Raw genomic sequence first — 25,784 nt, 5'->3', positions numbered from 1 at the left:
GTTTCCCTCCTTTCCCCTATAATTCCTTTCACTATTTCTAATATTCCCCATATGAGTGAAACCATATAATGATTGCCTTCTCCGATTGACTTGCTTCATTCAGAATAATACCCCCCAGTTCCAACCACATCGAAGCAAATGGTGGGTATTAATCGTTTCTAATGGCTGAGTAATATTCCATTGTATACATAGACCACATCTTTATCCATTCATCTGTCAATGGACATCGAGGGTCCATCCACAGTTTGGCTATTGTGTACATTGCTGCTATATACATTGGGGTACGGCGTCCCAGAATTTCACTGCATCTGTATCCTTGGGGCAAATCCCCAGTAGTACAATTGCTAGGTCATAGGGTAGCTCTATGTTTAACTCTTTGAGGAACCTCCACACAGTTTTCCAGAGTGGCTGCACCAGTTCACGTTCCCACCAACAGTGCAAGAGGGTTCCCCTTTCTCCACATCTTCTCCAACATTTGCTGTTTCCTGGCTTGTTAATTTTCCCCATTCTCACTGGTGTGAGGTGGTATCTCATTGTGGTTTTGGTTTGTATTTCCCTGATGGCAAGTGATGCTGAGCATTTTTCTCATATGCTTCTTGGCCATGTGTATGTCTTCTTTGGTGAAATTTCTGTTCCTGTCTCTTGCCCATTTCATGATTGGATTGCTTGTTTCTTGGGTGTTGAGTATAATAAGTTCTTTATAGATCTTGGATACTAGCCCTTTACTGATATGTCATTTGCAAATATCTTCTCCCATTCTGTAGGTTGTCTTTTAGTTTTGTTGACTGTTTCTTTTGCTGTGCAGAAGCTTTTTATCTTGATTAAGCCCCACTAGCTCATTTTTGCTTTTGTTTCTTTTGCTTTCATACATGTATCTTGCAAGAAGTTGCTATGGCCCACCATTTGCTTTAACGTGGATGGAACTGGAGGGTATTATGCTGAGTGAAGTAAGTCAATAGGAGAAGGACAATCATTATATGGTCACTCATACAGGGAATATAAAAAATAGTGAAAAGGATTATAGGGGAAAGGAAAGAAAGTGAGTGGGAAAAATTAGAGAGGGCATTTGATTAGGGGGGCACTTGATGGGATGAGCACTGGGTGTTATACTATATGTTGGCAAATCGAACTCCAATAAAAAATATACAAACAAATAAATAAATAAAATATTTTTTTAAAAAAGAAGTTGCTATGGCCAAGTTCAAAAAGATGTTGCTTGTATTCTCTTCTAGGATTTTGATTGATTCTTGTCTCACATTTAGATCTTCAATCCATTTTGAGTTTATATTTATGTATGGTGTAAGAGAATGGTCTAGTTTCATTCTTCTGCATGTGGCTGTCCAGTTTTCCCAGAACATTTATTGAAGAGACTGTCCTTTTTCCAATTGATATTCTTTCCTGCTTTGTCAAATATTAGTTGACCATAGAGTTGACGGCCCATTTCTGGGTTCTCTATTCTGTTCCATTGATCTATGTGTCTGTTTTTGTGCCAGTACCACACTTTCCATTCAAACACAACTGAATACACATGCTTCTCAAGTGCACATGGAACTTTCTCCAGAATAGACCACATACTGGGTCACAAATCAGGTCTCAACTGATACCAAAAGATTGGGATTGTCCCCTGCATATTTCCAGACCACAATGCTTTGAAACTATAACTCAATCACAAGAAGAAATTTGGAAGAAACTCAAAGACATGGAGGTTAAAGAGCATCCTACTAAAAGATGAATGGCTCAACCAGGAAATTAGAGAAGAATTAAAAAGATTCATGGAAACTAATGAAAATGAAGATACAACCATTCAAAATCTTTGGGATACAGAAAAAGCAGTCCTAAGAGGGAAATACATCACAATACAAGCATCCCTCAGAAAATTGGAAAAAACTCAAACATACAAGCTAACCTCACACCTAAAGGAACTGGAGAAAGAACAGCAAATAAAACCTACACCAAGTAGAAGAGAGATAATAAAAATTTGAGCAGAACTCAATGAAATAGAGACCAGAAGAACTGTGGAACACATCAACAAAACCAGGAGTTGGTTCTTTGAAAGAATTAATAAGATAGATAAACCATTAGCCAGCCTTATTAAAAAGAAAAAAAAACTCAAATTAACAAAATCATGAATGAAAGAGGAGAGATCACCACCAATGCCAAGGAAATACAAATGATTTTAAAAACATATTATGAGCAGCTTTATGCCAAAAAATTAGGCAATCTAGAAGAAATGGATGCATTTCTGGAAAACCACAAATTACCAAAACTGGAACAGGAAGAAATAGAAAACCTGAACAGGCCAATAACCAGGAGGAAACTGAAGTGGTCATCAAAAACATCCCAAAACACAAAAGTCCCGGGCCAGATGGCTTCCCAGGGGAATTCTATCAAATGTTTAAAGAAGGAACAATACCTATTCTACTAAAGCTGTTCCTGAAGGATAGAAAGGGACAGAATACTTCCAAACTCGTTTTATGAAGCCCTCATCACCTTGTTTCCAAAACCAGACAAAAACCCCACCAAAAAGGAGAATTATAGACCAATATCCCTGATAAACACAGATGCAAACATTCTCAACAAGATACTAGCCAATAGAATCCAATAGTACATTAAGATGATTATTCGCCATGACTAAGCGGGATTTATCCCCAGGATGTAACGTTGGTTCAACACTTGTAAAACAATCAATGTGATAGATCATATCGGCAAGAGAAAGAATAAGAACCATGTGATCCTCTCAATAGATGCAGAGAAAGCATTTGACAAAATACAGCATCCATTTCTGATCAAAACTCTTCAGAGTATAGGGATAGAGGGAACATTCCTCAGTATCTTAAAATCCATCTATGAAAAGTCCACAGCAAATATCGTTCTCAGTGGGGAAGCACTGACAGCCTTTCCCCTAAGATCAGGAACATGACAGGGATGTCCTCTCTCACCACTACTATTCAATACAGTACAAAATCAATGCAGAGAAATCAGTGGTATTTCTATACTAATATTTCTATACTAACAATGAGACTGAAGAAAGAGAAATTAAGGAGTCAATCCCATTTACAATTGCACCAAAAACTTTAAGATACCTAGTAATAAACCTAAACAAAGAGGTAAAGGACATGTAGTCTAAAAACTAAGGAACTTATGAAATCAGTCTATAATTCTCCTTTTTGGTAGGGTCTTTGTCTGGTTTTGGAATCAACATGATGCTGGCTTCATAAAACGAGTTTGGAAGTATCCCATCCCTTTCTATCCTTCGGAACAGCTTTAGTAGAATCGATATTGTTTCTTCTTTAAACGTTTGATAGAACTCCCCTGGGAAGCCATCTGACCCTGGACTTTTGTGTTTTGGGAGGTTTTTGATGACTGCTTCAATTTCCTCCCGGGTTATTGGCCAGTTCAGGTTTTCTATATTGAAATAGCCACATGTGGTCAGTGGCTTCTGTATTGGACAGGATAGCTCCAGAGTTTCTATTTCAGATGGTATGATAGGCTAGTTTATTTGGATTAACATACATTGTAAAAACAATTAAATATGCTGTATTATTTTCTAAGTTTGAATCTTAAGAGCATCACAGAGCTGACAAGATTTTAAGAATGACCCAAGAATTATCATAGAACTAAGAAAAGTAGCTACTCAAAAGAGGTGAGCTGAGCATTGATACCTCTTCTGCCTTAAGAGATTTTGCTGAATTTGGCAACCTTGAATTGTAGTTTTCATGGCTTTTCTAAGAGATAGAAGCAGAATATAAAATCCAGGACTCAACCAGGGTAGAGACTCCCCCAGAAGATGTTCCACTCCATAAAGCTGGGACCCGCAAGGGTCATGCCTTTGGTGTAATGGTGACCTAGACATCAATTCAGCCCACCCACTCCTACCGTCAGGGCACTGTAATGAAAGTGGTCATTTGCAACTGACTTGTGTGCCATGAATTGAAGGAGGCCTCTGACTGACAGTGCCCTAGTGCAGTGGCAGGAACAAATGCAAATCCTTTCTGGAGGAACACACCACTATCAACACAGTCCCACAGACAATATTCTGAGGAAAATAAGTGTGACAGTCATTAGTGGCATCACCAAATACTTGTCTCTCTCCCTTTCAGAAACATGGCAGGAATGTACTTCTCTATCCCCTTTGAAGTGAGGCATGATCAAGTGACTTGCTTTGGCTAACAAAACGTAAATAGAAGTGATGTGTATCACACATCATTTCCAGACCAAGGCTCTATGAGCTGATGAACAATTTGCCACCTTTTCTTTACCCTCACAAGCAGATTTCTGGAACTTATATAGAGATGGAGCTACTGTCAGCCTAAATTCCTTAGATATGTATGATGATTAGGCTATGTGGGACACAGAGCATGAGCAAGAAATAAACTCATGTTGTGATAAGATTTGAGAAAATTGGGAGTTGTTTGTTTCTGTAGCAACTGTAGCTTAGCCTACTTTGACTGACACAGTGAACAGTTTACAGTCATACATAACTAAACACACAAGGAAACAAGGCACTGTGAGTGAGAACCAGCAGAAACAAGAGAGCATAAATAGACCACAATCCATATACTGGAATTATCAAATACAGGTTGTAATAAAGTATGTTGCTATCTTTAAAGGAATAAAAGACAAGCTGAAAAATATCTAGGGTGTGATCTTTGGAAGTAATCTGACAAAAGAAAGTCATCCCTGTTTAAACTCCCTTAGAGTTTCATGGATGCTGAAAAGTCAAGATGCAAACATCTGATGCTTTCTTTTGGTTCCTACCACAAATTAAGACAAACCAGAGAGTCTTTGTGTCAGTCACTAGTGCTGCATAACAGACAACCCAAATATACTGATACAAATCCTTTTATATGTGATTAAAGCATTTTATTATGCTAATGGATTCCCTGGGCCAGAAATTCTGAAAAGGCACAGTAGGATGGCTTATCTCTGCTCTGTGATGTCGAGAGCATCATCTGGAAAGACTCAAAGCCTGCTTGGGCTTCCTCAGCACAGCCCAGGAGAACAAGGTGGAAGCTGCATTGCCTTTTATGATCTATTCTTAGAAGTCACAGAGTGCCACTTCCTCTGTGGTCACAAACTCACTCAGATTTGAGGAGAGGATCTATGTCAACAGAAGGGCTAACATAATCATGTTGTAGAAAAAGTGTGGGAATAAGAGACATTATTGCATAGTCCTCTTTTCATAGAGTCTTTCTCTTTTTCCAGGTAATCCTTTCCCAGCTTGTGGGCTGCTCATGGCCTAGAGTCATTGTCCTCTGCCTCTTTCCCCCTCTTTCTCCCCAACAACAAAACCAAGAGATGTCTGGCATCAGCCATTTCCCTCAGGTTTGCTAATAACCCTTTAACTGAACCATACCTTGATGCTCAGTGTATTTCTTCTCTCTCTCTCTCTCTCTCTCTCTCTCTCTCTCTCATTACTCATTAGCAAGAACTTAGGGGAATTATTTGAAGGAAGGAGGACAAGCCCTCTCAGCTGGCCATGAAGGAAAATTTAATGCAATACCTCTGGCTTACTGAAGTCAGAGAAGTGTGAAAATCAGAAAAGATGGTCCATGCTGAATGCACACTTGTCTCCTATTTCCAGGAAAATCTTCCCAGGCCTGTATTTTATGTTTGAAGCATACATGCCACCACCAGTTCCATTACCTGCCATCTTTGAACTCTCTCTCCATGTATCATCAGGGCTTTTCAGAGAAACAAAACCAATAGGATATATATAAATAAATACAGATCTAGATATAGACTATAAGAAGAGATTTATTATAGGAATTAGATCATGTGACTGTGGAGGCTAGGAAGCCCCACCATCTACCGTCTGCAAGCCAGAGAAGAAGATAGCTGCTAGTATGATCCAGTCTGAGTCAAAAGGTCTGAGAACCATGAACACCAGTATCCAAGGGCAGAAGCGGATGGATGTCCCAGCTCAAACAAAGAGCAAATTCAACCTTTCTCTGCATTTTTGTTCTTATCAGGCCCTCAGTGGATTGGATCATGCCTACTTACATTAGTCGCTTTTTACTGATTCTGTGGTCTTACTGACTCTACAGTATTGATTCAAATGCTAATCTCTTCCAGAAATACTCTCACAGACACACCCAAAAATAATTTTTACCAGCTTATCTGGGCATCCTGTAGCCTAGTCAAGTTGACACATACAATTAATCATCATGCTTTACAGCTCCCATTTTTTCTTTCTACTTTTATTGTAAAATTTCTGACAAAAGATCCAGCTAGAAGATATTCTTAATTAAAACCAAGGATTTGCATTTGAAAAAAGAAACTCCATTTTGAGCAGGAAAGTTTCCTAAGACCATGAATTCATGAGATCAGATATCTTAGACAAACTTGCATACCCACAGGTGGTCCCTCTTGGCAACCATACACTTATCTTATTGATGCTTTTCTGGTTGAGAGCATGTACATATTTGTGTTTGGATATGGTGCTTCCCAGTCCATCAGAGAGAAGGATGTACTCATTATACATAAATCTCATGCAGTGCTTCCATGGAAATGAGTGTACATTCAACATGGTATCTTTTCTGGTCTTCACATTTCCCTAACACCAGTGAAACCTGAGGTATTGAATTGAACTCCTCAGATACTGCAGGTGAAGCTAAAGCAGTTAGATCTTTTATAAAAGGCCTTTGACTCATTTGTTCTTTCTCCTTATCATAGGAAGTATGAAAATCACAAATAACTTTACACAACCACCTTATTGCAAGGAGCCGGACAAATGTCATTCCATCATCTTGTGGCTGTGGATGGCCAGAATCAAATACAAGAATGAATATCTTCCTGGTTATTCAGCCTATCCTTAGCACCAGGTGTTTCCATCAGGTAAGCAGCACCACCAGTAAGACTCCAAGGTCTAATACCCAGGATTACCACAGTCATCATTGGCTGAAATGAAGGGATTAGCTCACTTTTCTATCCAGTTCTCTTGTGTTTTGTTTCATATTTTGATAGCAACAATTTTTTTTAAAAAAATCTAAGCATTAAAAAAAAGAACAGAGAAACTATATTGTAAAACCCCTGCTTCTCTACTCAGGATGAGCAGCAGTTAAATTTTTTTTCATATTTTCTCTGTGTTTAAAAATCAAGTAAATATTGTGGCACCTGGGTGGCTCTGTCAGTTAAGTGTCTGCCTTTGGTTCAGATCATGATCCGAGGATGCTGGGCCTCCCGGCTCAGGAGGGAGTCTGCGTCTCCCTCCCCCTCTGCCCCTTCCCCCACTCATGCTCTCTCTCTCTCTCTCTTTCTCTCTCACTTTCTCTCTCTCAAGTAAATAAATAAAGTCCTTTTAAAACATCAAGTAAATATAACATAGAGAACTTTGATTTTCATAGCTATGCACATTCCAATCCCTTCTTCCCAGACACAAACACAATCGTGAATTTAATAGGTACATTCTGTTAGCACTTTGTACTTTTATAAATGTCTATACATGTCCAAGATTTTTTTAAATGTAGGAGTAAACATTAACTAGTATTCTTTTAATCTTCTTATGTAATTGGATATGCAATTGGTATGAGTCTAAAAGAACTGATTGGTTCAACCAAGAGATTTACTTTTTTACCAGGTCTTCATTTACTGTTAGTCACAGTTTAATGAAAAAAAAAAAAAAGATTCTTTAAACACACCCTGTTTTTCTATTAAAACTCCAAAACTTTCTAGAATGTGTACCTCGTTTTGTCACCTTTGGCCAGCTTTACTTCTAAGCAAGAGATGCCCAGCCCCTCTGTAGAGAGACGAGCCACAGGGGCAAAATTAAAGCTTTCAAATCTTGGCTCAGTGACTGGGTGGTTCTGTGACATGACAGTCACCTTTGGGGTCTCCACTTAAGCACCTCCAAAACAGAACTGGTCAAACTCTTGGCATGAATTCCACCTTTGTGTATTAAAACTCTTTACTCTTTAGCTCTTTACTCAATTTGTATTGTGCTGGGCTTAATTCAAAAGTTGCACTCCATACCCCTGTTCCTGTCACCAACACTATTTCATATGAAGTTCATGTCCAATCCTGTGAGTGTTGTGGTTATTAATGTAGGAACAACACCTGCCTTCAAAGCACACAGCACCAGGGTTAAGAGAAAGGGGAATTACTCCCTCTCATTAGAAACTGCCAATCATGTGCCTACATAGTTTCTCTTCTTCTCTAGTCACCCAAAGGCTTCTGCTCCCAATGAATGAAAAGCATTTTTGCTGTGTGGCATTCCTCAAGCAACCTTTCTGTGCTTCATTCCTTCATCTGTCCTAAATGAGTTATTAATCTCAGGCAGGCAAGTTATATTTGTTACATGTTACAATCCCTTGTCTCTTCCAGGCCCTGAACAAGCTCCTTTTAGAGGGTAGATTATGTGGGTGACTCTGAGAAGACAAAGAGTGCTAGATCCCTCACAGAAGGAGTTATCAAGAGTCCCAGGAAGCATCCTGAAAACACCTGGGTGGACATAATAGATCATGTGCTTCCTACATGTCTGCCATAAAAGGCACATGAGGATCAGTTAATAAATATGAAAATACTTCAATATTATATAAACTATTTGACTTGAGGACCAATCTAGGAGAGACAGTAACCTGGATGGGGCCCGGGGGCCAGACTGCGAGCAGGCTGCATGGTTATTCCCAAGGCTGCCATGTGCAGCAATTGCAGGTAAAAGAACACCCAGTGGTGGGGTCACATGGAAGCTAAAGGGCAGCGTCTGTGCTCCTTCCTAGACCAGGCACCTGTGGGATGTGTCTAGCCAGAAAGAGGCCTTTCTTCAAGTCACCAACAGCACTTGTATCTTCCTGTTGGAAAATTCTGATTGCTATAATCTGCAAAAAGGCCACTAGCTTACTAGTCTCAACTATTTGCCTGCCTCTTAAGTTGACACATGTCATGCACACACATGCAAACGAGCACTGAATTCATTTAACTCTGATTCTCAGGCCTCAAGCTCAGATTCCTCAGCCTCTTGCTTGCATCCAGCCAGTTTTCACAGCCCTCAACTTGAGGAAACTTGAAACCAGGCACCTAACTTGGATGCCAAAGGACTTGAATCAGCATTGAGTTAAGCACCTTTACCAACATAATCTCATCCCATCTTTATTTAAAAGCTACAAAGTGGTCATTATTCTCCCCACTTTACAGATTAAGAAACTGAGGCTCAGACAGGCCCCGTGACACACTGAATGGTAAGATTCAGGTAGAGGTCACAATTCAGATTGAAAACTAAAGCAATCTTTTTCAAACCCAAGATTTTTCTGGGGCTTGCTTTGTATTTTCTCTTTTCATCTTTTAACCATTTTTTAAATTTTAAACACACACACACACACACACACACACACACACACACACCAGTGTGTCACATTCTAAGCTTTAGCTCAGTAGGGCCATCACCAACCTCATTTGTGCTGCCTCAGGAAGCCACGTCCTGTAGACACCAATATTTTTCTGCCGTGCTGAGCACGTTTTATAAACATATAAATCTTGTAAATCTGTCTTCGACGCAGAAGCCATACATTTTCCCTGATCTTCCTTAAATTTCTGACCTGTGCTTGTCCCTGTATATGGAAAAATGAGAAAGAATGAGAACACTACCTTGCATACTTGCCATGGGCTCAGATAAGAGCCTGGCCAGGCCCGGGCCAACCTGCTTGGCACTTGTCCGTGTAAAGGTGTCAGCACAAGTTTTGCAATAACAAGGGACAGGCCACATCATGATCATATCTTCTTACAGTTTTAGCAATTCTTGAAACTTTTGGCACTTCTTGTCTGATTTTCCTGTTTCAATGAGGAATGTGAGCAGTTGTGCGTGACTCAGTGACTCTTCTCTAAAGCAAAACAAAACAGAACAAAGCATTTGACTGTAACTGTCCCCCACTACTCCCCCAGCTTTAAGTATTATTCTGCACTCAGCCACTGAAGTGCTCCCAGGTGTTTTCAGGACGCTTTTTGAGCCTCTCGATAACTCCATCTGTGAGTGATTCAGCACTCCTTTGTCTCCTCAGAGCTACTCACAAAAAGCTGCCCTCTAAAAGGAGCTTGTATAGGAGCTGGAAGAGATGGGGGCTGCAACATACATCCAGGAGGAAACAGAGAAGGAGCAGCCATGCAGGCCCAGATCCCTTTTCCCCACATCCCTTTCATTGTTCTCCTGAGACCTCCCATCACACTCCATTCCCTGTGGTTCCTCCTCTCCTGTCAACCCCATGTTGTACTGGGACCTGGAATTCCATGGATCAGAGAGGAAGAAGGGTTCCTGGAACAATGGAAGAGATTAACCCCCTTTTGCAGAACAAAAAGTTGGTCCTTTACTACCCAACAGGACTTTTGGTGGAACTCTCCAAGCTGGGAAAAACAGGAGTCCAGGTTACATCTGTCAAAGGCAGGAACAAAAGGACCTGTAGGAGGCTGAGTGGGATGCTCCACTGAGAACAAATCACCTCAAAATTAGACTCTGAGAGCTCAGGAATCAATATTCAAGGTCAAAGGGGTCAATGGCAATAAATAGTAAGGCTTATGTGTGAGCTGTGGCATTTACAAAGTACTTCCATACACAGAGACCGTCACACAGTCTGGAAGCTGGAGAAGCTGACAACTTGTTCAAAATAAGGACTCAAAGATTTTGCCTCCAAAACAATCCATAATTCTTCTATTGTAACTGTCATCCAGTGGGTCACACTGTCATCAGCAGGTGAGACCCATTGCCCAGCCCCATCACTGCTGACTTCACACAGAGGGCAGAGTGGGGTTAGGCGGCAGTCTCTGGGTTCTGATGCTGTTGCTTTCTTGCTATGGGAACACAGTTTTCTGGGAAGGCCCGGCTCTGGAACGGTTGACCTCAGCAATGGTGGGCTGGGGTTTTACGGGAGGAGAAATTGACCCTAAACCTGGGAGAGCCCAGAGCTGACTGAACGGAATTCTTAGTAAGAGATCTTGTTCATTTTCTTTCCCTGCTTCTGTGTCACTGCTGAAAGACAATTTAAAAAAAAAAAAAAAAAAAAAGTTCCAGACCTATTTCTTTCTCTTCTTATTCTAAGCAAGCAGCATTCATCATTATTAATAAGTGACTTTCTACATTACTTTAATTGAGATCTGTATTGTAACCATGTTAATCACTTTTAAAGTTGATAAAACTATTATCTACTAATTCTTCTCTGGCAAAGTCAAAGAATGGAGTCTTCTACTGAAAAGGGGCACAGACTCTCAGAGCTACAGGAATGTCTATTCTCTGTTCTCTAGGAGTCTGCTCCTTGGGGACAAGTGGATTAGCACGTGACTAGAGCCTTTCAGAGACCTGGCACTACTCCGCACACAAGGAGAGGATGGCCCAGAGACGTCCTGGGTGGGAAGGGAGCTGAGCAAGTGTTGAGGGCCTGTCTCCTCAGGTGTCCTCACGTATGCCTAAGTACATGGCCTGTAAGTTTGGGATAAAAGCTCTAGTTCCATTCTACCTCTCGCCTTGCCCTACTTTTTTTCATAGGTTGGTGTTCTAATTTCTATAAGAGTTCTTGTTCCTAATATCTCTCCATTCCAAATACTGATCTAGAAAAGTAGGAATCAGGAAAGGAAAACAAGAGTCAGTCTCTTTTGTGAGCTGGGCCTTGGGTTCCTTCACTTGATTGTTGTTTGTGTTCTTTTTTAACACTGGTAAGTGTAGACACCACTGAATGCAATAATATGATTGATAGATAGATGATCCCAACTACATACAAATAAAAATGGATGGGGGCGTATACCTGGGTGGCTCAGTTGATTAAGCATCTGACTCTTGATTTCAGGTCAGGTCATAATCTCAGGGTCGTGAGATGCAGCCCTGGCATTTTCAGGCTCTGCAATGGGCATGGAACCTGCTTGAGATTCTCTCTCCCTCTGCCCCTCCCACCCTCTAAAAATTAAAAAAAAAAAAAATAGGTAGAACCAAAGCTCCAGGGCTCACTAAAATACAGAATAAACCAGCCACAGTCCTCCACCAGCTGAAGCACACTGACACCTCAGTCACCTGAGCAGGGAAGGCACAGTCCAGCATAGAGCTCCAGCCCATGTCAGAGGACTAAGGAGCAGTCCAGGATTCTGGGTGTGGAGGAGGGGATAGAAAAAGGAAGGTGAATCCAAGGCACCTGCCCCCATCCAGCCTAGCCAACCCTGCCACTTCTCATGACCACTAGATCCTCCACCCTCTGCTGTGCTCTCCTGCTTTCTACCTACATATTGTGTGTGTGTCTAAATTTATAAAAGATTAATTAATATATTGTTACATATTTACTTATACTAAATATTTCATATAATGTGTATTAATGTGTAATTATATATTATATGACATGTATATGTATGCATATGATATATATGTGTGTGTACATGTACAGTATGTACATGGTGTGTATATCTGTGTATAAGATATATTATACTACCTTAGTGCAATTTTTCTTCAATTTCACCCCAGATATTAGCTGGACTTCTCTCCTCAGAGATACAGGTTTGGACTCTGCCACTTCCATAGCTTTTAAAGATCTGAAGACCTCCCAAGAATTTTTCTTTTTTTTTTCCTCCAAAGAGAATTTTTCTTTTTTTAAGATTTTATTTATTTATTCATGAGAGGCAGAGAGGCAGAGACATAGGCAGAGGGAGAAGCAGACTCCCTGCGAAGAGCCTGATGTGGGATCCAATCCCAGGACCCTGGGATCACCACCTGAGCCAAAGCCAGACACTCAACCAGGAGCCACCTAGGTGCTTCTCCCAAGAACTTTTTTAATACCCAGCCACACTTTTTAAAAACATCTACCTTGGAATCAACATACAAAGCAAAAGATACAAGTGTCTTCAGCATCCAGCACCATGATTCTCTACCTGCTGTGTTTCCATACAGTGTGCAGTTTCTGCTTGGGACCCAAAAGCATCCCTCATGCTCCCTTCCAGCACTGCCTGAAACCACCTCTCCTGTGTGCACCCCAAGTGTGACTACTCTGTGATTCCTATAAACCCTGATTCCTTCTGCTAGGCTCACTCTTGTGTGCTTCTGTATATTTACTCAATTCATCCTCCTCAACATCCTGTAAAACACACTATTATTGTCACCCTACTAAAGATGAGAAAATGGAGGAGTATGGTGTTTATGTTATTTGCAAGGTTATGCCACTCTTAAAGAGCAGAACCAGGATCCAACCCACACACAGACTTGTTCCAGAGTCACTTTCATCAGCTGAATATCATAGCTACCGACCAATAGTCCAAACCAGAGGAGTTAGATGTGTCAAAGAATAACCATTTGCCCCTACATAGCATTTTGCAGATGGTTTTGCATTTGCTCTAAGGGTTTGCATTTTCTAAATTGCATCTGGGAGCCCCAAAAGGAGGCATGAAGCTTGGAGAAGAGGAGGGACTTGCCCAAGGGCCAGAGCTGACAAGGAAGAGAGTCAAATTTGAGTACAGCATAGACTAGGAGCCATTACTGATTTCTTCTGGTCACAAAGGACAGGAGAAACCTGAGGCCAGGAGGGTCACATGAGCTCCCTCTGACCAAGTGATGCTGAGCTTAAGTAGAGTCCCAGCCATTCTGCATCTCTCAGACTCCTTGCCTCTCTTACTGGGGCCAGGACATTTGCCCAGGACCTACACAGCCTCTGTAGGGAGAGAAGACAATTAACAAGAAGAATGAGGCCCAGGTGAGCAGGGCTCACGCTGTCTATGAATCCAGGACTCCAGTGGAATGGCTTGTAGGCAACTGCTCTGTCCTGACAGCCCAGAACAACCTTGGGAGAGGGGACCATGGTATCCATTCAGTGCTTCAGACACACAATTTCACACAATGTAGATATCTTTGGTTAATTAATAAGCCAAAAAATTGTACATGTGTAAAGATCATGCTGTTCCCTCAATGCAGAAAGGAAGGGTCTTTTTGATGGAAACAAAATGGTCTTAGTTCCAACTCTTTATTCATGCATGAGTCATTCCAAAGAGTTTCCAACCCCAGCTTTATGTCAGATTGAAATGACATATCTCAATCTGTACAGAGCGCAGGGGGTTCAGGAGGTTCAGGGCTCACTAATTTGCTGGGTTTCACAATATTTCATCTTATCTTCCTATCAGAAGAAATGTTGAGCACACACCTGCAATATGTTTACTTATCTTTATGCACTATTATATGCACTTATAATGTGTGTATATGCCACCACTGTAAAATTTATGTGTTATAAAATATACAGTGTATGCTACTAATAAAATTTTTTAAAGGAATAAGTAATCTATGATAAAACTTTTTCAATTATATTTGCTGTTATTTTTACATAAGCATAAACACTTGCCCTCCCCAAAATATCACGATTGAATGAAATGAAAGGTAATACCAACATTAATAATACTTTAGTGAGAGGAAAGTAATTGAAAATAAGTCTTTTTTAACATTGTGGTTTGATCATTTATAATACACTGACTTGATAGTCTGGACCTGAGTTGATTTAATTCCTTTTTTTGCCAAGCTCTTTGATGAAGTATATTATGAAATTTGTAAGCACAAACATCATTACTTGATTTGGATGGTGAAGAAAACCTCTCCAATACACAAAGATAGAAGTCGAGGAAGATAGTTGTTGGCTGAGTACATTTTTTCCAGTTCTTTCTAGGTTACAGTATTTTCATGTTGTCAAGAGGTATGGCCTTACTTTCAAGATTCATTTGCCCCTGATGAGGTCCCATTTCTGTAGTTCTCTTGCCTATTCCCTCTGAAGAGCTAGACAGAAAATTTTTGTAGATACTGTCATGTGAATTTGCCATTTGTTCCACTACCAACTTCCCCACGCACAAGAAATCCACATCAACAGGTGGGTGATGTCTGATGGAGACTCCTTTTGAAGGAAGTCACATGATCCCTTCATCTGGTAAAAGAACACCACTTACATTTTATTGATACAAGACATCCAGTTTGGGGATGAATGAACAAAGAAGGACAAATGATCATATTTGTGCAAGAATAAGTTTATTAGGAAGTTAACAAGGGATCCTTACTGTATCTCCGAAGACCAAAAGAGTGACAAGGAAGATTTTTTTCCCAATTATGTTCAGTTTTATAGCCTGCCTTTTGGCTCCATTACACTTTCATGTGATTATTTTGAAATCACATTTAAATAAGTATTTGTTCAAGCAGAACATGTTATGCAAGTGTGTAATTGTGATAATAGATACTGCCCAAACCTGCTGTAGATTTCTCTATGTGCTCAGAAGACAGAAGAAGCTGATAAGTAGACTTTGCTTTCTAAAGGATCCAGCCAGGAAATTCAGTGAAAGGCAGAGTTGACACTTAGAAGCTGGTACTCGTAGAAATTCTTCCTTTGTCCAAAGTGTGGTCACCTTAGGAGATGCTTGTATTAAGTAGAGTTGAGATGTGACTTTGGAACCCTTCTCCTCCTCCTGGCACCAGGGCCACTACCGCACAAAGGTGTTGCAAGGTCCACACCAAGCACGCTGGGCACAAGGATTGGAGACACAAGGCCCTATTGGCTTGTCACATGCATTGGTTGTGGCACATGGGTTGCAGGGAAGCCTGCAGACAGAAGACCATGGGTGCAAGTTAGAGGAAAATGAACTGAACAGATAGGAAAATATTAAGTGTACTTTGTGTAAGAATATAACACTTCCCCAGACTACCTCTGACCAAAAGCTCGAAATTATTGATTTGTTTCCATCAAGATGACTTTCATTCCCACAGCAACCTCATGCATCCCCAAGGGGAACAGTACTAGCTTCCCACTCACTTGCAGTCCTCGCTCTCCAGCAGACCCCGGTATGTGTTGATCTCACACTCCAGCCGGGCCTTGACGTCCAACAGCACCTGGTACTCCTGGTTCTGCCGCTCCAGGTCACACCTGATCTCAGCAAGCTGGGACTCCACGTTGGTGATCATGCACTGCACCTGGTTCAGCTGAGAGCTGTAGCGCGCCTCAGTCTCTGTCAGCGTGTTCTCCAGGGAGTCCCTCTGTGTGGGGAAGACAAAGAATGTCACAGAGCCACTCCCCAGGGGGCTTCTCCATGGGGTTTCAGAGAAGTCACAGGCTTCACGGGTTCAGGAGAGCATGGGCATTACCCTGAACAACACCCACCAGGTTGTGCTGGGCCTGGAGCTCGATCTCCAAGGCGTTGACGGTGCGTCTCAGCTCGATGATCTCCGCCTGGCAGGACTGCAGCTGCTCCGAGCTGGACACCACCTGCTTGTTCAGCTCCTCAGTCTGAAATAGCACAGGGGAAAAGACAGGGTCAGACCCTGCCTCAAGGGTCCCCAGGGGCCAAGGGTCCTGAGTGGCCGCGTGCTGAGATGCCCACCTGGGTGGTGAACCATTCCTCCACGTCCCTGCGGTTGGTCTCCACCAGGGCCTCATACTGACTCCTGGTCTCGTTGAGCACACGATTCAGGTCCACGGTTGGGGCAGCATCCACCTCCACGTTGAGGCGGTCTCCAATCTGGCAGCGCAAGATGTTGACTTCCTGAGGGAGGAAGGGGAAGATGGGAAGTATCACAGACTGTTCGGATGCTCTCTTATAAAAGCACAGATCAGCTTGTAATCATTCTTAAGCTTTCAAAGCTCTGTTCCATCAGATCCTCTTATAACTGTGTTCTATAATCAGTGACCAACCTGTGTATTTCACTTTGCAAAGTGCTTTCACACCCATGACCTCTTTCCACCCCTGTATTTGGGGTACTCCTCCTCATTTAGAGCAGCGATTTGGCCTCCATGCTAAGATGTGTTAGAACACTGTGAGCCCCAAGCACCTAGTTCAGTGTTTTTGCTCATATACCACAGAGGTTCTTAGGTTTGATTCTTAACCACAGCTAATAAAAAGGTTAGAGTCTGGCTAAAGAGGAAATAAAGTATGCTTACTTCGGAACCTACCATCTGGGATGAAATAGACCTAACTGGTGACTTGTCAATTCTATCAATCTAGATTTTGCTGAAGGAAATAAGTATCTGTTCACTTCCCTGCTATTCTCTTCACAGAGCCAGCATAACTTGATACTTGGACTTACGTAGACATCAGGCTTAAATTGAGAACCATCTCCACCACTTACTATATGGCTTCTAGAAGCTTCTAAAAACCTCAAGTTCTTCATCTGTAAAATGAGAACTACCTTTGGAGTTCCAAAGCACTTAGCATAGCATTTGGCACACAGTAAGCTCTTAACTAATATTAACTGTCACTATTTACATTTGGTATTTAAAGTTTGCACAAAATATCCGTCTTCTTTGTCAACTGACGAAGCAGTGACAGTGAACATTTTGCTCAACATTTCCTCTAGGCAACACTGGAGGAGAAGGAAGAGAGTTGATTTTGTTTCCAGCTGAGCCCTCTCTGCTGGGTGGCTGTCCTGGCCTCTCCAGTTGCTAAATGGCATATTGGGATACAAGATCTCTACAGCCTGGTATGCTCTGACCTGGGAGTGGAAGAAGCTGTGGGTGCTGCCTGGTTGCTGGCCTTTCCTCATTACTGGCCTTGCCAATTTCCTTTACTCTCATTCCTACCTCTGGCAGAAACATCCTAATCTCATATCACAGGCTTTAGATTGCTCATTCTCTACAAATCCCTTTTTGTTTAGAGGACAGATTCCTCAGTTAGTTGAGTCCCTCCCACAGCCCATGGCAGTTGGAAACAGGCCTTGGCGAGTTTGAGCCTGTTGTTCTTTGGGGAACTTCACCTGCTCGTGGTTCTGCTTGAGACTCAGCAGCTCCTCCTTCAGGGACTCCACCTGGGCCTCCAGGTCGGACTTGCACAGGGTCAGCTCGTCCAGGATCCTGCGCAGGCCATTGATGTCCGACTCCACCAGCTGCCGCAAGCCCACCTCAGTCTCGTACCTGCGATACAGGGGCATCAGGGACCCACCAAACAGGAATGGGCCTGGCCCTGACTCTGGTTTGGTTTGGTTTGTCACATAACTGGAAGTTGGAGCTTGCAGTCTCTACAGCCTTCTCTTACATTTAGATTTTTAACACTGAGCAGTAGTTCCTAGAGGAAAATGCTCTGGTAAATATTTTTTGATAACTAAGGAACCAGTAGATTTAGAGAATAAAAGTCCATAAACTGTGAGATTTCCAAAATTAATAAACTTCTCACATTCACCTGACTGCATTATGTGCATAGTAGAGCACGGCGGTGGGGGTGGGGGTGGGGCATGACTTCTACACTAGTTTGGGGATGTCATCTTACAGAGAAGCAGCAGTAGGGGAGGGGTCTGAATCTGGAGAAGAGATCTCTGAGCTCTACTGAGCAGTGACTCTGTGGATCCTGGGGGAAACATCTAAGGAAAAGCTTTGTCAATGTTTTGTCAGTGTTGAGGACACACTAAAGGGAAAGAAAGAAGAGATAGGACACCCCACTTGCCCACTCACTTGGTCCTGAAGTCATCTGAGGCCAACTTGGCATTGTCGATCTGCACCACCAGCCTGGCATTCTCTGACTTGTTACACAAGATCTAGAACCCAAAATGATCTGGAATGAGCTTGGTTACTTTTAACCAACAGCAATTCCTACTAATTTTCTTACCTGGAAGGAACAGAATGAGAAATCACAGTGGATCTTACATGAGATTATTAAATGCTATCTATGTGCAAAATGTACTCAATAAATATTTGAAAAATCAAATTTGGATAAAAAGAATACTGAAATGTGCAACCAAAAGTATCAGGAAATACATAATCTTTTTCTTTCCTAATAAGCAATACTAAAAGGCTGATAATAATAACATCTATTTTTAAAAACCTACCATAGCTCTGCACTGAGCATGGACCTTGCTTAAGATTCTCTCTCTCCCTCTCCCTCTGCTTCACCACCGCCCCCCACCCCTGCTAGCCTACACATGCTCACTCTTTCTTCCTAAAAACAAAACAAAACAGAACTACCATAAATCTGGCCTGGTTCTAGGAGCTGAAGATACAAAAAAAATGAGTAAATGCTCCCTTCAAGAAACTTCTAGTCCAGGGAGGAAGATAAATATGTAACTGGCTTTTGGAGGGGCTGGGTCAGGGAAGCAGCCATGCCTTCCCAGCCATTTCCTCCTATGTGGTTTCTACTCTTTCTGATTTTTGTCAACCATTTTTATGCCCTCACTAGACACTGAACACCAAGAGAAGTCCAGAGGCATCCAGGTCAGGTAAATTAGGAACCCAGAAGAAACGACAACAAGAAGTCAGAATAGTCAAAAGTCCAGATGGGAGACAGAGAAATTTGTCCAATTCTTACAAAAGATTCTGCTTTCTCAGCTTCTTTCTAGGGCTCAGTCCTTTTCTCTTACCTCAGGGTAATAAATCTGGAGCTTGGCAATGCATGGAAGCATTTGGAGGCAGCTTTTAATTACAGCTTATTTATGCAAAGTGCTGCTACCTGCACATAGACTAGCAGTATGCAAATATTCAGGCGTAACAGTCCTGAGCCTCATATACAATGGGCACTCAAGAAAAATGGAAAAGCCAGGCTCTTTAACTGAGAATTTGTACTGTCTTAATCAAATCTCAGATTCTCTCCCTACAACTTCCTGCTGGAGGCAATGGGGTGCCCACCCCCTCACCTTCTGCTGGAGCTCCTCGATGGTCCGGAAATAGGACTGGTAGCTGGGACACACGAAGGGCACCTGCTGCTGGCACCACTCCCGGATGCGGCTCTCCAGCTCCGCGTTCTCCCGCTCCAGTTGACGCACCTTCTCCAGGTAGCTGGCCAGGCGGTCGTTCAGGAACTGCATGGTCTCCTTCTCACTGCCATTGAAGGAACCCTCACAGAACCAGCCACAGTTGCCCACATTGGCGGGGATGTTGCAGGCCCCAGGCAGGGTGCAGGTGTGGCAGCTGGGGGGCACGCAGGGCCGGGAGGAGCAGGTGGAGCGGCAGCTCAGGTTGGGCAGGCAGCAGTTGTAAGGCATGGTGCTGGAGGGAGCAAGGCACCTGGCTGAGCACAGAGTTCAAGTTCTACAACCACAGAGCTGTGGGTCTCCTTCTCCTGAGGAGCATTTATACCCCCTCCACAGTGGGTGTGGACATGGAAGGCAACCCTTTTTTTCTTACTCATTTGGTGATTGTCAAAAGCCCTTCCCCTTGGTTTTGTTATGTTTCCTCAGAAGAGTCCCTCACCTCATAAAAGACTTTACTTGGGCTTCTCGCTAAGTCAGGACTCCTCTTCCATGCTGTGCATCAATGAAGTAAGAGCTTCATGGAATGACTTCAAAGAGCTGGACTCATGAACGCCCTGGTCTTCATTAGTGGGGCGTGGCAGGTCCAGGGACACTGTTGCTGCTTTGCCACCTGGCTTGATGGCCCTGACTCCTTGGCTTCTTGCTAAGATGAGAAAGCACAGCTCTTGCCCATGTATCTTTTGCCAGGTCAGATTTCCAAATGCCAAATTCATGGTTCTCAGAAAGAGGAATAGATACTTAAAACACCCTGGTTCCCAGTGGCCCTGTTTCTTCATGTGGCAGACATCATATCCATGAAAATGTAAATTAACCAAATAACAGATATTCACCAGGATAACAGTATGTACAGGGCATGGTACAAAATGGAAGGTAGGACCAGGGCTATGGTCAGAAACTTTGTTGAGCACTTGCACAGGCTTATCTTGGTACTTGACCTTTTTCACAAACATGATCTCATTAACACCTTACCATGATCCTTCAAGGTACATAATATTATTCCCATTTTACAGATGGGTAGATAGAGGCATAGAAAGTAAGAAGTAATACATTGTGAAGCCAGGATTCCAACACATATCTCTGTTCTTTCCATCACTCCATGCCACTTAAATACAAATGAACCATCTCCTTCCCTAACTTCTTAAGACAGATCATTTCTTCTTCCTCTGTGAGCTTTCATCTCACCTTGAGCATGGCAGTGCACAGCTCCTGTGCTCATATATCTCTATATCTCAGTTCCCTGAAGGTAGGGATAGGGTCTAATTCTCTGAATCCTCAGCTCTAAGTGCATGGTACTTAGTAAACCCTCAATAGTGTGTGTCAAGTGGATGAAGGAATGAACATGAGATAATAATCTAAAGTGGGAAATGGTAAGTGGTAAGTGCAAAGTTGAGGTAATGGGGCAAGAGGGCACTGCCAGGATGGGAAGTTCACAGGTACAGATGTGTGCTGGGAGACAAGGCTTCTGAGACTCAAAGGAAGAACATGGGCCCTACAGGTGAAAGAATGGTGTGGACACACAGTGGACAGGAGAGCCCAAGGTCTGGTTGGTGAGACTAGTGCCTAGGAGGGGAGAGGTGTGAAGAGAGGTGGTAGAAAAGAAAGCGTATGGGGAATGAAGGCCATATGGTAGAAGTTCTCTATGACAAAGATTACCCTGGAGGAAGAAGTTTTAGGAAATGTTTAGCAAACATTTATCTGTTTTAGCAAAATGAAGGTAAGGCTGGAGGCAAAGGGACTAGCAAGGAGGTGATTGTAGTAGTCCAGGCCAGTGGTGAGGAGGGACCAAATTTAGGTGTGTGCAGAGGAACTGTAAGAGAAGAAATGGTGTAAGAACCATTTTCAAAGAAGCAATTTGTTTTGAACCAGCACCCATTTAGAAACATGAGATGTGGAAGAGAGTCAAGAATGAAACCAAAATTTGGCAAGCAAAATATTTAGGAGAAAAACTTTATCATTCACAGAAACACAGACTATTTTGCTCATCAAGGATGAGCAGGCCACTTCCTTTAACTGACATTCAATTGAGCCCTTGCCATGTGCCAGGAACAGAGCCATGTACTGGAGACGCAATGGTGAGCAAGAGAGGCAAACCTACAACCTAGTGAAGAATGTACACCAACCAGGTGCAGGATGCATCTGTGATGAGGCAAGTCCCAACTGCCATAGGAAAACGCACGAGGGGACCTAACTAAATTGAGTGGAGGTCTAGCAAGGCTTTCTGAGGGACATGCACATTGCATTCAGGCATGCTTCCCATTTTTCACACAAAAGCTTATATAGGAAATGATAATACTTTATGGCTCACTGGGGCAAAGTGACTAGGCTGCCTTGGCCACTCCAGGGACTCAGAGCATCAGTACTATGGACCTCTCTAACCCGTTCATCTCAGTAAGGTTGGAAAGCTCTGCAATAGAGAAACCAAGAGAAGCTCAGTAAATACTGTTTAAGCCAGAGAGTGACATATGAGGGTGGAGAAGAAGCAAACTCTTCCATCATTTCATTCTGCTTAGATATAAATGACCTATGCCCTCCCTTAACTTCTGACAGATCATTTTTTCCTCCTCTGTGAGCTTTCATCTCACCTTGTGCATGACATCGTCATTACTTACATGCTTATCTATCTATCTATCTATCTATCTATCTATCTATCTATCCATCTATCTATCATCTATCTATATACTTGAGTTCCCTGAAGCCACACAAGGACTTTTATATGAAAGACTTTGTATACCTCCTTGAGGAGCTTCCCCTCGGAAGGTCAATGGGGAGCCATTGAAGGTTCTAAGAAGAGTGATCGAGTTTCATTCTTGATCAGCTACATTTGAAGGAATAGCGGAATCTATACAGGGAAATGTTTATCAGGTCCTTGTAGTGGCAAGCCTTAGTAATCTTGACAGTAATATTAAGGACAGGTATGATCCAAGTGCAGATGTGAGAGTTAGAAACATGAGCCAAGGGAGAATGTACATGGAGAAGAGCAACAAGGACCTAAGGACCAAACTTTGGGGAATTTCTCCAACCAGAGAGTAGAGAAGGAAAAGGGTCAGAAAGAAGTGGAGAAACAGTGAGAGAAGAATGAAGAGAGACAGCTCATGGCATCAGAGGCCAAGAAGGAAGTTTCAGAGGAGAGGTGAAGGTCAAAAGTGTCAAGTGTGGCAAAGGGGCCCTGTAAGATCATAACCATGGAGAGGTTCTTGGATACATTGACCAACAAGTTGCCAGGACCTTTCTAGGGTCATATAGATGTGCTTACTGTATACGGTACCTGTGTTCTTGAAGTAAGCCTCACATTGAACTTTAAGCTATCAAGATTTTAAACACCCAGAGTTGAGATTCCATTGTTTAAAGAAGCCTTGCCATAATCAGTTTGTACACCTTATTATAAAGCTTGTGATCTTTGGTCTTACAAATACAGACTTTCTACAATAATTAGAGTGTCCTTTAAGTAGTTTAAAGATGTCTAGCTTGTTCTGATTTGATGATTCATAATAATTGGTGATTTAGGAACATCTACCCAAGATACATACACAGTTGGAAATGCCCATGCACACTTGATGGGTTGAGCACTGGGTGTTATACTATACGTTGGCAAATTGAACTTAAATAAAAACAAATGTATAAAAAGAAAAAAATGCCCATGTATATAACTCAATTTCTACTTTGTTTCAAGGCATAAGATAAGACTTATTTGATATCCTAAAGAGATACTATGAAGAAATAATTCAGTTGTGTGCCTAGATGTGTTGTCTGGGGAGGGGATGGGCTCCTTATTGTTGTTCTAGCAGAGAACAGAGCAGAACTCAGAGAAGGATGCTCACAGCAAAAGTACAAGACTCAGCTGTAGTTGCATATCCAAACCCAGACTGCCATGCATTTGACTTTTCCTTCCCCCCTTCCACTCCCTAATGTAGATACCAAATGTCAAAATTGTCAGAGACAGGGAAAATCTTAGAACAAGAGTTATATCAGGGATCTTTTTTAAAAAATATTTTATTCATTTATTCATGAGGGGACACATAGAGAGAGAGGCAGAGACATAAGTGGAGGAAGAAGCAGGTACCTCGCAGGGAGCTCAATGCAACACTCCATCCCAGGACCCCGGGATCATGCCCTAAGCTGAAGGCAGATGTTCCACCATTGAGCCACCCACGTGTCTCAATATCAGGGATTTTAATGATCATCTTATCCAAGCTTCTCATTCTATAAATGAAGAAACTGAGACTCAGAATGGAGAAATGGCTTACTTCAGATCATATTGTTAGAAGCTGAATCTGCTCATCTCCACTGTATCCCCAGTCCCCATCACCATAGTGCAGAAATACTGAATAATTTCACAACCAATATGGTCTGTCCACTGCCCAGGGGCAAAAAATCAAAGACAATAAGAAAAGGGGGGGAGAGAAAAAACCCACTTGTTACCCATAAATATATCATGTTGAAGGAAAATAAAGAGTGAATATGGAAATAATAGAATTCAGTGATTCTAAGTTTCCTTATTGCCATCCTGCTTTCAATCATTGTTTCTTTTTTTTCAATCATTATTTCTAAATTGATGGTATAATTTTGTTCCAATAGTTTGGAACAACTTAAATATTTAAGTAAAATGTCCCATCAGTTGGAGTGACTTAGAACACAAACAATAATGATCCTACTCAAGAGCAATATATTTACCCAAAATAAAATACACAAATATAGTCATAACAAACCTAAATATTATATGATTTTAACATTGAGGACAATTGAAAGATAAAAGAACCACATTATAATGACAAAACTGGATGCTTTCATTTTTTTATTTTTTAAAAAAGATTTTAATTAGGACTGCCTGCGTGGTTCAGTCTGTTCAGTATCTTGCCTTCAACTCAGGTCATGATCCCAGGTTCCTGGGATCAAGCCCCACATTGGGCCCCCTGCTTAGCAGAGAGCCTGCTTCCTCCTCTGCCCCTCACCCCTATTCATTCTCTCTCTCACTGTCTCAAATAAACAAATAAATAAAATTATTTTTAAAATATTTATTTATTTATTTATTTATTTATTTATTTATTTATTTTAGAGAGAGCATGGGGAGAAGCAGAAGGGGAGGGAATAAGGAGAGGTAAAGAATCCAAAGCAGACTCCATACTGAGTGTGGAGCTCTATGCAGGGCTTGATCTCACAACTTTGAGATCATGACCTGAGCTGAAACCAAGAGTTGAACACTCAAAAGATTGAGCCACCCAGTTACCCCAACATTGGATGTTTTTAAATGGTACAGTTTTGAATGCTTTTCCCCCTTCTCTGTACTTTTTTGTTCGCTCCAAATTTTTTGAAAATATATCTATTCCTTCTACAGAAGCAAAAGAAATAAAATTTACATTAAAAAATCCAAAAGGAAATTCTTACAAGTCTTATAAAGAAATGAGAAGTCATAAAGGACACAGTTAAGTCATAAAGGATCCAGGATCCTATTCAAATATAATCACTAAGTTACTTGAGCTTGTTGTTCTAGAAATAAAGGCTTTGTCATGATTGACATTTACACCTTTGTGATAACTGCTGACCTCGCCAATTCTGAAGAGGAGCTATTTAGGGAGTGATGAAGGAACACCAAGCTTCCTATGGGATCAAACAACGTGTAGTTCATAAAGTGACTGAGGTTTGGATATGAGCTTCAAGCAAAGAAAATGTCAAGAGGAGAAATCCTTGGAAAAATGTTCTGCCAGTTGGCTGCCAGCCAAATCAAGTAGTCCAATTCCAAGATCAAGTATAACCTCACACTGAGTATGCCCTAAGAATAGACTTCCCACACAAATAAAGTATTTTAAAATTTCTCCTCTGGAAATTGTGTCTGAGTCAGATGAAGCCTAGAATCTTAGAATGTTGGAGCCACCAGGGGCTCAAGTGGTCATCTCACCCAACTATGTTGCAAATGGGAAAACATTGACCCTCAAGAGGAGGTGACTTGCTCTAGGTCACAGAGAGAGTTGGTGAAAAGAGTCTAGGTCAGAAAACAGTAAATGTAAGGGACAGGGGACAAGACCTTCAGTCCATGTAACAGAGCTGGAGCTCAGACTACTGGAAAAACCCATATCTCCCAAAAGACTGTGCCCTTAGTGGAAAGGTGACTAGAAAAAAGAAAAAAGTATGCTTGTCATCA

The 25,784-nt window shown here is 41.9% G+C and overlaps 1 protein-coding gene across 1 annotated transcript; it reads right to left on the bottom strand.

Annotated features, from left to right (window-relative positions):
- Window positions 1–14,939: 14,939 nt before the first annotated feature.
- Window positions 14,940–20,173, bottom strand: LOC112910787 (keratin, type I cuticular Ha3-I). Its single transcript, XM_025987083.2, has 7 exons — window positions 19,532–20,173; window positions 18,357–18,439; window positions 17,666–17,822; window positions 16,297–16,458; window positions 16,077–16,202; window positions 15,732–15,952; window positions 14,940–15,520 (listed from the first exon to the last, which is right to left on the bottom strand). The coding sequence occupies exons 1-7, from the start codon at window positions 19,877–19,879 to the stop codon at window positions 15,403–15,405; spliced, it is 1,215 nt and encodes a 404-aa protein (XP_025842868.1). The 5' UTR covers window positions 19,880–20,173; the 3' UTR covers window positions 14,940–15,402.
- Between the last annotated feature and the right edge of the window lie 5,611 nt (window positions 20,174–25,784).

This window comes from Vulpes vulpes, chromosome 2 (assembly GCF_048418805.1).
Source record: "Vulpes vulpes isolate BD-2025 chromosome 2, VulVul3, whole genome shotgun sequence".
In the NCBI taxonomy this organism is placed as follows: domain Eukaryota; kingdom Metazoa; phylum Chordata; class Mammalia; order Carnivora; family Canidae; genus Vulpes; species Vulpes vulpes.
Note: the sequence above shows the minus strand (reverse complement) of the source record. Positions and strands in the feature narration are given on the sequence as shown.

Coding starts and splice junctions, on each gene's coding strand:
- LOC112910787 (XM_025987083.2), bottom strand. CDS start 19,879: ATGCCTTACAACTGCTGCCTGCCCAACCTGAGCTGCCGCTCCACCTGC. Junction 16,459..17,665: donor TCAAGCAGAACCACGAGCAG/GTGAAGTTCCCC, acceptor TTCCTCCCTCAG/GAAGTCAACATCTTGCGCTG. Junction 15,521..15,731: donor CTGGAGAGCGAGGACTGCAA/GTGAGTGGGAAG, acceptor TTCTGTCTGCAG/GCTTCCCTGCAACCCATGTG.